The sequence below is a fragment of the Thermobia domestica genome, chromosome 10 (genome assembly GCF_964235325.1).
Source record: "Thermobia domestica chromosome 10, izTheDome1.hap1.1, whole genome shotgun sequence".
In the NCBI taxonomy this organism is placed as follows: Eukaryota; Metazoa; Arthropoda; class Insecta; order Zygentoma; family Lepismatidae; genus Thermobia; species Thermobia domestica.
This window is the reverse complement of record NC_137463.1, coordinates 237,425,490-237,436,885: the sequence shown is the minus strand read 5'-3', so window position 1 is coordinate 237,436,885 and position 11,396 is coordinate 237,425,490. Positions and strand designations below refer to the sequence as shown.

At 34.3% G+C, this 11,396-nt stretch overlaps 1 protein-coding gene across 1 annotated transcript; it reads left to right on the top strand.

Moving 5' to 3' along the window:
• The first annotated feature begins 9,550 nt into the window (after positions 1-9,550).
• On the top strand, positions 9,551-10,687 carry LOC145661849 (uncharacterized). Its single transcript, XM_081727190.1, has one exon. It carries the CDS (start codon positions 9,551-9,553, stop codon positions 10,685-10,687), a length of 1,137 nt encoding a protein of 378 aa, XP_081583316.1.
• Positions 10,688-11,396: the final 709 nt, after the last annotated feature.

The window sequence follows — 11,396 nt, the reverse complement described above, 5'->3', positions numbered from 1 at the left end:
TTTAAATAGTGAAGCTTTTAAAAAGGCCTTACTTTAGAGAACCAGTACATAAATATGCCAAAGATACGCAAGGAATTGTATAAAATTATAACAAATAACCAATCGTCTTTAACAAAACTACAATATTTTATGCCACCTAAATAGAAAATTGTGTCTCTTTCTTGTCTTCACTTTCGTTCCTCAACTTACGTTTATTATAGTTTCCTGACAGTTTAGTGTTTTTTAAATATGAGGATCAAGTACTTATAAATAGTAGATATACGAAAGCCTTGTCTAAAAATCTTTTAATACTCCATGTGAAAAAGTGTACAATATTTATTGGTATTGTTCACCAAAATTTCTACAATATTGTTTGAAAAAACCTTCACATTCATAGAATTATTTATTAAATAAACAGGATACGGAAAATATAAAAAAGGTTATTATTAATATGATTACTGAAACTAGTAGAAAATTATATCAAATAAATGTTTTCACTTACAAGAAAATGTACAAGCAATTAGAATAAGAAAAATTATTGTAAACAGTTCATATGTAGTTTCCTTTTGATGATACAGTTAGATTGAAATAATCTTTGAGCCTACAGGATTCCACCTTTTCATCTTAAAATGTCAAGAAAAGATTTTTTTTTCAAATCTATACATCAGAACAAAATTCCATGTACACAACAGACAATCGACCATCATTTGCGAAATATAACTGAGAGATTCACATGTAAATCCTAACCTGAATTCGAGCTTCGTCTAATTGTTACGTGCCCTACTTGGGCTTAATATTGAAAGTGTTAACTAAGAAGCTTAGACTCTAATTTCATACTAATAGTGTTATTACCTACAACAAAATTGAGTTTTCATTTTAAAACTTACCATGCTTTGTATAAGAAAATAATAAATTTTAAAATATCTAAAGCTTCTGTTCTTATATATAAAGCTAAGTTTCCAGAACAGAAAAATTAAATCATGGACAGAAAATGACTAATCAGCTGAAATGGATATTTGATTTTATTGATATATGGCGTCAGGTTGTTTTCATATTAGCACACATTCATTATTTACTTATTACGGTTACAAAGCTCTTATCGTAGCCATCAGCTAATCAAAGGTGAAAAATAGGATCCATAAAATATAAGACGAAAGAAAGAATATTATGTTTAATATAATATAATATACTACTCAATTGCCAGTAGCACGTAATGCCATGCAAAGAAAAGAATACCTAGAAAAAATAATGAACAAACCTACAGTGGAGTAACAGCAAATAAACATGTATAATGAGATATTTATATGCTTTCTTTTTCTTTTGTTAACCCAACTACATTCGACATAATTAGAGTAATGATTAGTGTTCTCCTTTTGCAATCAAAACATATTAAGTTCAAATGTTGAGTTGTCTTGTCGAGATTTCTCAAGCATTCTTTGAGGTAAGGTAAGCAAATGTTGAATTTGAAATTTCAAATCTACTCCTTGTACACATTTACTCGCATTTACTTCCCTTCTCATGTTTCATCATTAATTAAAGTTGAGCTTTAGCGAAGCTTCTACTATTCGACTCGATCAACTTTAGTGAGTCTGTCCATTTCTCCCTCTGTCTATTCCAAACTGTCTATAACTCTCCAAAAATGTATCTGATTGTGATGAATTTTGGTATCTGCTTTCTTTCACTTGCAGAAATAACCCCATTATTTGGGGTTGCAATTCATTAAGTATAAAGGGGAAAGGGTAGGTTTACATACATACGTAGAAGTCAATTCTCCAATGTAAGCTACTTATTCATTTTTCGATTATGACATAACTTAAACTATATATTTCTTTTGGCAGTTGGAACATCCCTAGAGCTCATGGTTAAAATCTAAGAATCGATGAATTGAACAAACTCTCATCTATGTAAGAAAATTATATACGATAAATTTCTTTACAAGATTTCGATGTTTGTGTAATTAGTCAAACATTTTCTTTGAGACTTAAGAATCAACTTCAGTGCTTCCAATTTATCGTCATTATTTCTCAAAAATATTGCTGTGACGTATCCTCCAACAAGCTAGTGTTGCATTCCAATCTTCATCAACGTGAGTGAACTATATACAGGGTATGTTCAAATACATGGACATCCAATAACGGTCCAGGATACTTTGACAATATCGCCAGTGCAATATTGCCAATTCTATGTGGACGTCATTTGCTATCGACAGAGAGACGCTCATCGAAGCAAGAAAATTAAAACGTTTATTTTATTAGTTCTCCCAACGAATTTTAGTGAAAAGGACACTAGTTGGCAACAGTAAAACCAGTCTTATCATCAGTTTCGACTTAAAAACGCCAAAATTAACTTTGTGTTTATATATGTGTGTGCGTAGAACAATAATTCTTTATTCGAAAAGTTGCTGAAAGACTTTTTCTACTTCAGTTCCCATGAGAACGAAAATTGACAAGTGACCTCATTTGCCTAAATGACATCTAAACTAATTTGTTATTGGACAATTTTTGGTCATCAACCAATAGTGGAAAATGTTATAGTAGGTGAGTGGTTGCTAGTCACGTGACCCACGGTGACCAAAAGAAGCGCAAGTCAATCGGTCCAAAAATATCGAAACCCCCTCACAGGAGGGAAGTCGGACAAAGACTACGAATCGTGTGTGTGAAGTCACCCATACCCATAAAGGGCTCGAAGAAGTAGTTATCCGCCAATAGGCCTAGTACACGAACGTCATGCTAAAGGCCATTTCATACGTTCTTAATCGTGAATTTGTATAGTTAATCACGATCAACGTTCGAACACAGTTTTAATTACTCAGTTGTCTGGAAAAAGTGTTTGAGTGCCGATTGACCGGACTCCTTGTGCAATCATCTTAAGCAGCGTTTACAGGATTCTTCGAAGGACTCGATACTGGAGCAGTGGAAGAGGATAAACCGTGCCATAGGTTGCAACACGGAAGAAAATTGTCAGTAGCCACAAAATTGCATTTCTGATATCAGAGGAAGAATCCAGTGTTAAGATCGACATTGAAAAGTCATAACGAAAGAATAATATAATATAATCAATTAGCACGCCAGCTACTAAAGTCCATTGAAGAAAAAAGTAACAGCGCACAATTCCTTACGCACAACTCATTCTTAACAAGCCACTTATATTATAAGTAAATGTGCACAACCTATTGTTAATGGAAATGAGAAAAAGAGAAATAGTTAGTTGAAATTCTCAAAAGTTAACATCTGATATTCTTATTTTTAACGGCCGTATATTGTGTAAGTGTTGTGAATATCATTATCTTCTTACGTAGTGTTCTTACATATTTTGAAGGTAATTAAGTTGTGCCAAGCGTAGGTTGACACTTAAAGATTTAAATAGTCATTTTAGGTCTTTTTCAGTAATTTCTACTTAAGATATTGATTGTTTTTGCATATTGGAACTGTGCCTGAAGTGTGCAATCAATATTAATCTCAGAAATAAGTAGTATGATTTTGTTTTTACATTTTCACATCGCTCGGATGACAGTACGGTTTGCAGCTAGTGTCTATATAAAGAACGGAGGGAAGATGCAATTCCCTGTGTATAGATCTGCGGGAATTCTGACGGATCTAGGCTCACTTTGTCGGACTTAGTTTCTGAACGAGTTTCCAGCTTTCTGTGAACAGGTGTGTACCGTGTGAAAATAATATCTGCCCCTCCGAGTACTGAGTGAACTCGGTCTATATACATAAGGTCTGAAAATCATAAAGGGTATATTACTAGAATTTAATAACGATTTATGTATCGTAAAATATCCGAATATAGAAAGAAGAAACAAGTGCATGAAAAAACAGTGAAAGTTAAAAATAGCCTCACAAAATGCCTTATGGGCTTTAGACTATAATTAGTTTCTTTGAGGAAAAGTACTCTGGGGAGCACAACTAGTGCTCTGAGAGGCACATAATATTTTCACACGTTACTATTCTATTTATTACAATATTATAGTCGTATTTTTGGTATATATATATATATATATATATATATATATATATATATATATATATATATATATATATATATCTTATATATAAAAGAGAACGCACAAATCCTTTGTTCCCTCATCACGCTAATACGGCTGAACCAATTTCTTTCATTTTTGGGGGGTTATTAGGATTTGGACCCTAGATGGTTTTTATCATATCACTTTAATTTTCAATTACCAGTGTCTTGAGATAATTGACCATTCAAGTGTCCATAACGTACAAATCCTTTGTTAGTTCATCATAGGTAAAAATAAACGTATTTATATGCAACCCGCATGACCGTGTCACTCGGCGGGTTAACATAAATGACAGGCGATATAATGTTAACATTTACTGCAATCTACTATGGTTTTTATCATATCACTTGAAAGCGAAAAAGTAAAAATTATCTAAGTAACAAAGTTTATTGCGTTCCGGGGTGACCGCAGCGAAGCGGGGTGAACGCTGCTAGTATATATATATATATATATATATATATATATCCCTTTGGAGATCTTGTGTTTTTGGGCTATTTTTGAGACTTTTAATCAAGCAGCTACTGCATCGTTACTATTTATCCTAGGATCATGGTTCATACCTCATTCTCTTCAGAATAGAGCTGACTTTCAAATGGTACCACTTGCATGCTCATACCATATACCAAAAGCGGGGAAAAAAATGTGAAAGTGAAAATTTCGGAGGAAAAAATTTTTTCTCGAACTTTGCCCCCCCTGGACCCCCCCTGTGTGATCGTAGCCATCTAAAAATATATGATAAATAGTACTTGGTATACTGAATGTTGGTGCCAAATTTCAAGTTTCTATCTTGAATAGTAAGGGCGGGAGAATTTTTAGCAAAAATTCCCACAATGCCCCAAATCACCATAAAACACTATGATCTCAGGGGGAAAAAATCCTGAGACATCCCTAATTACCCTAGGGTCATGTGTCGCCCATATTATGTTCTGAATAGAACTGCCTTTCAGGCGGTACCATTCACATGTCTCCATCATGTATCTAAGGCGGGAAATTCCTGAAAAAAGGGAGTTTTGGGGGCAAAATTTCCCTTTTTTCAACTTTTGCCCCTCTGGACCCCCTGTTTTTACGCAGAAATCGAAAAAAAACTTCTGGTAAATACTACTCGGTGGACGGAATTTTTGTGCAAAATTTCAATTTTCTACGTGAAAAAATAGGCCCGCCAGAAAAAATTTCCCTACCATGCCCTACTTTTACCCTATACAGAAGTATATTTGGATAAAAATTCACTGAGATGGCCCTAGTTACTCTAGAATAATAATTCGACCGTCGTTCTTTTCAGAATGGAACGGCCTTTCAGACGGTATGACTCACGTGGTCCTATCATGTTTTTTTGGCGGGAAAATGACGAAATACGGGATTTTGGGGGTAAAAAATCCCTATTTTTACCCCTTTGCCCCTATGGTTCCCCCCTGTTTTAGCACTGACATAGGTACAAAAAATCTGGTAAATAGTACTCGGTGGACTGAATGTTTGTGCAAAATTTCAATCTTCTACGTTCAAAAATAAGCCCGCCAAAAATATATATATACCGACAATGCCCCATATTTCCCTATATAGAAGTATATTTTTGAAAAAATCCCTGAGACGTCCCTAATTACCCTAGAATAATAATTCGACCGTCATTCTCTTCAGAATGGAACGGCCTTTCAGACGGTATGACTCACGTGGTCCTATCATGTATGTGAGGCGGGAAAATGGCGAAATACGGGATTTTGGGGGTTCAAAAATCCCTTTTGTTACCCCTTTTCCCCTCTGGTTCCCCCCCTGTTTTAGCACTGACATCAGAACAAAAAATATGGTAAATACTACTCGGTGGACTAAATGTTTGTGCAAAAGTTCAATCTTCTACGTTGAAAAATAAGCCCGCCAAAAAATATTGAACATAGGCTTAGAAAATGAGAAAATACATTTTTGACTTATGACGTCATCACCTCCCATGTCTGGACGCAGGACGGTCTGAAACCATACGTAATGTCTTCTACAATGTCTCTGGACTTGAAAAACGGACGAAAAAGCTCAAATAGAAGAGAAATAACGCAATGTACCATGAAAAACGCGTATGGTACAAAATGTACCATAAGATCCCAAAGGGATATATATATATATATGTGTGTGTGTGTGTGTGTGTGTGTGTGCGTGTGCGTGTGTGTGTGTTCTAGAAATTTCGTTTAGTTTTTCTGGTCGTATCTCGAATGCTATTGAATTGAGGTCATTTCGAGTATATTATTATTATTTTCTTACAGAATATAAAATCTGCATTTATTATAATATGAAGGGAGTTTTCCACTTCCCTTACCAATACCAAGGCCGAAGTCCAATGACCAATTTTCATTTAGCAGGCACGTTTCATAAGTGTGGATTCAAGTTTAGCTATAATACTCACGTAGTTTTTTAGTGGCGGCTCTTGAAAGTAATCACATAGGTAAGTATTTAAATTTTATATCTATAATTTGAGGGCAATTCTTTTATACGTTTTCTGAAGTTCCAATAAATTTCCTTTTCTTAGTTTTGTAATGCTAAAATTTAAATTTCTATCTACGTCATTTCCTTCAAGAGACACTACTGATTTACGAACTAGAAGTGTAGGAGTAATTTTGAATGTTATTGTGTGTATGGTGCTAAGTCTTCATTATCTTGCCGCCTGTTATTGTTACATGCCTATTATCTAATGTTGCGTGCACAATATCGAAGATACTTACTTATCATGCAACTGGTCTTTGCGCTTGAGCTGCGAAAAAGACAATAATTTTCCTTTTTTGTAACCGTCTTCACGCGTAAACAGACTAATTTGCAGTAATAACCAAGAAAAATCATCATGAGGGACGATCATAGTTGTCAAGTTGAAGAATGGTAAACACGATGTAAAATGGTGTCACAGAAGTTATAGACGGTTTTGATTCTTACCTCCAGAATGAACCACTGTCGTTGGATTCGGAGGTCCAGCTTAGGCGTGGAACTCCATTTCAATGTACCTCGACACCAGCACAAAATTTTAGTTCTGTAAGTGTGCTCATTGTCATCCTGTAATATGGCGTCTTTGCCCAAAACCTATCGACTATAGGATGCACATAGTTCCCTAACATGGAGACATTATCACGGACATTTAAGCGACTGGTAAGCGTTAATACAGAATTCACTGAAACTTGGGGTGGATCCAGCATCACAGAGTCGCCATCGTGTTTCAGGGTTGGGTGCAGACTGTGTATCATGTACTTCTTTGGAGGTGTGTTACTTAAAAACACGGCTTGCTGTTTATAACATGGTGAACGACGACTCAATCGATCATGTTACACGTTTCTAGTTATAAACTGTCCATGTTCTATATTCAAAGCAACATTGGTGTAGTACTAACGTGGAATTATCTCTTCCGAGCAAAAACTCCATCCCATTTATATAATGTCTTGAAATTTGCAGCATTTAATGATCGTAAACACCTGCCGTGGAAGGTGGCACTTGAGTTCCTTTGTTACTTGCATCTGAGTTGCACGAAAGTTCGGAAGGACAATCGCTTTAACGCTCTGCGGGATCTGTTAATGAGGATTTTCTTACTCTTCTTCACCGATTTTTTTGCCATTTAATATTTATCACTCCAGATGCTGATAGGTTTCCATATGAAATATAAAAGTCTCGCTATGTCGGAAGCTCAACGTAAAAGCATTCAAGTTGCATTGTTGAGGGACTGGTGTGTGATGTGCGTGCTAGCAATTAATCATATTATGCGAAACTTCATGGGGTTGAAAGTCAATCAATTCTTGGAAGAATATATTGTAGCACTGCCCGGTACACTTCAGTTGTTGGTGCAAAGATAAACAGTGTCACGAATGTGAATTTCGGGTTGAACGCTCTACTCCGCTCTACTCGAAACTCCGGTTGCGTTAATGTATAATGAGACCAATCTTAGGTTGGCATCCTAAAGATAATCTTTGATTTGATTCTATGTTATTACGAGTTGTGGAAATTTTCGAACAATTACACATAGAAGTGTCGATATACAGACTCGACTCAATAGTATGCGCTTTAATGGATACATTTAATTGCTTTTAGTTATAATTTCTCTGCAAATGAAGTTCAAAGAAATAAAGACGAAATGATGTTCAACTTTTGAGGAACAATCCACAACATTAGTGTGAAGTTTCCAATACTCTCAACTTTCGTATTTCGATAAAGAACCCAATCGGAAAATGTGTTTATTTTGAAGAAAAAATATTTGTTTCCAAAGACATGAAATTACATTTAAAAATTGACTTAGGCAATCGTAACTTCACATTTCCACACCACTTCAAAATTTCGATTCGAAACTGTAACGAATCATTTGTCATTGACTAATATATATAAAAAACAATAATGCTTTGTTTAGAGAAATATGAAAATATATTAGGAAACAAAGTTGGGGACCAACTTTACACTAGTCAAACTGCTTTCAAATTTCACAAAATCCAATGAATCGTTTGTTTTTAAATATGCTATTGATCATTGGAAGAAATAAGTTTCTTTCGAAAAACATAAATAGATATTTAGAAAATAAAATTGGGGTGAAACCAATTCCGCACCGTTCTAATCACTTAAAAATTTCCTTTCAAAACCGAAGCAAATCATTAGTCTTGTGTTTACTATTGATTGTTTTGAAGACCAAATGATTTCTTTCGAGAAAAATGGAGACATATGCAAAAATAAAATTTCATAATTACGATATGAGTATGTGAAAATTCACAAACCTATTTTCATGTTTGTAAAACATAGTATAGTTAAATGTCACTACCTATATTAATTAATTATTTAACAACTGATTCTTATATATTACAGGAAATGTATCTGATAATGAATAAGGCAACAATTTATATTCAACTTATGTGGTGCACAGGATGCATTTCCATGAGAAAATTTCATCAGTGGAACTATACGGAAAACATAATGCCTTTGGAAATGCCTTTTATCGGGGAATACATCAACTTAAAGTGCACAGTATTCTATGATAACAGACACAATACCATCGATGAAACTACTTCCGTATTAAGGAACATTGTTACCCACTCAACTTCGATGTATGTAATAAACAGAATCTATCTCCATAGAAATAAGGAACAAACTTTACTTGTAGATTCAATGAATCAAAACTGCAATCACATGGTAATTATGACAAGCAATATCTGTGAAATCTTTCACACTTTATCTAAAAATATTAAACGAGCAACTCAAAGGAAACAGAGAACATTTCTAATTTTAATGGATGAAAACGAAATATCATTGAAAAATTATACTAGGTGTAAAGCCAAGCGTTTCTTTCCTTTCACTTACATTTTATTATTACCTTACAGGAAAGCTACTCATAATTACTCAGAGGTTCATTTATTATCTGATATATTGACCGATGACTTGAACCCTCTCAGATTAGAAGAAGTAAACATATCGATATTTAAGTCTACGAACTTGAAAGCAAAACATAATTTAAATCTAAGTGGTATATCAATAAGCTTATCTTTCTATCCTTATCCACCATGGACAATAGTGAATGAGGATTCTTACGATGGAATAGAATATAGAATAATGTATCATTTCTCTAGGAAGTATAATTTTACATGGAAAGTTGATGTTGTTGAAGTATGGGGTGACCACACAGATAATGCAACTGTAGAAAGTGTCTTTGGTAGACTGAGAGGCTATAAGTATCATGTTGGAATACCATCACTGTACATTAGAATTCAACGCTATGAGCTCTTTCAGTTTTCCAAGGTACATGGTACATCTGAAATAACGTTTCTGACTCCTATTTTCAAGAATAAGTACTACTTGTGGTCAGTAATTCGTCCCTTTTCATGTGTTGTCTGGCTAGTATTTATGGGATTCATTATCTTCAATTCTATTACGTTGTACACGTTTTCATTCATAATTAATTTGATACTAAAGTTACCTATCAAAGATCCGTATCGGAGTTACATCTATTGTGTTCTGTATTCTGTGTCAATAAGTATTGGATTTCCGACTCCAAGTGAGGGCCGTGGAGGATTAAGGCATTTAGTAACTTGGATGTTCATGACATCTGTTCTCCTAATAACGGCATACAACTCTAACCTTGTATCGCACCTTACTATACCTAGATATAACACTCCAATAGATACGTTACAACAACTTTTGGAATCTGGTCTAAATTGGGGTACTGATATTGACGGATGGGAGAATAGTCTTGCATTGTCGACTAATAATGCTATTGAACAAATTCTGAAAAGACAAATAATGACACAAGAACCGAAACAGTTAAACAATTTAATAAGAAAAGGTGAATTAGCTATTCCAATAGAAAGTACAGTTGCTAAATTTACATCTGGTGCGGAATTCGTAGAAGTAAATAACTTGGAAACCCTACATGTAATGAAAGAATTTGCAGCTTCTAGTTATTACGCTTTTATGTTCAATGTACATTCACCTCTTGTTGAACTCTTTAACTCATATGTTATACAGGTAATAGAGGTAGGTCTGTTTGAACACTGGGCTAGAGAATTAGGCGAAATCTTTACTACAGACTTTCACTTTAAGGCAGAAGAACTGATTCGTCCGTTGGAGCTGAATGATATCATGGGAGCATTTATTATCCTATTAATTGGAATCATTGGTTCTCTCCTCGTTTTTCTTATAGAAGAACTAATAAATTTAAGAAAGAAATTATTTAAAAAAGTAGCAGAGTAGCTAAGGTTTGTTCCCAAAACAAATACGTCTAGCATTTGTTTAGTGTTTGAAGTACAAAAAATGTTTCCTTAAAATATAGAGGGAATTGTAAAGCATACATCATGTGGCATATGCATGGGATATAAAAGCATGAAGTGTAAATGTTCCGATATACATTTGACAGTGGACGATCAAGTCCTCTGAAAGGAAAATATAAGTATATGGAGCTTTCAAAGGCTAAATTGTACTCTATATAGGTGACTTCTGCGTTAATGTATTTCTATAGCTTCCTATTAAAAGATTTGCAATTTCTATTAAATAAATAATATCAACAATGTTCGGTGGTGACTCTTCGCTGGTAGATTACTTTTTAATGAAAATTTGAAATGTTTCAACCTTTTTTCACACAAACTTTATAACTTTGGAGTATTTAACAAGATTTTGCGATGTGTTTTTTCCTCTTTCCTTGGTGATTCACTTCTGTTTTATGATAATTCTTTCCTGAAAACTGATTTCCTCACAACTTGAGTGTTGACTTAAACTCAGAAACGCTCTATACGTGCAATTATAGTTTAAGAAACGTAAGTTTAAAACTGAACACTAATTGCTTTAGTGCTGTAATGAGTGTATGATAGGAACTGGTACAAACCGCGCCACAGCAATTGATACAAGATGTAGTGATTGAAATTTTTGAAACACGTTGTTTTGCAGATAGATAGGCAACCTTATT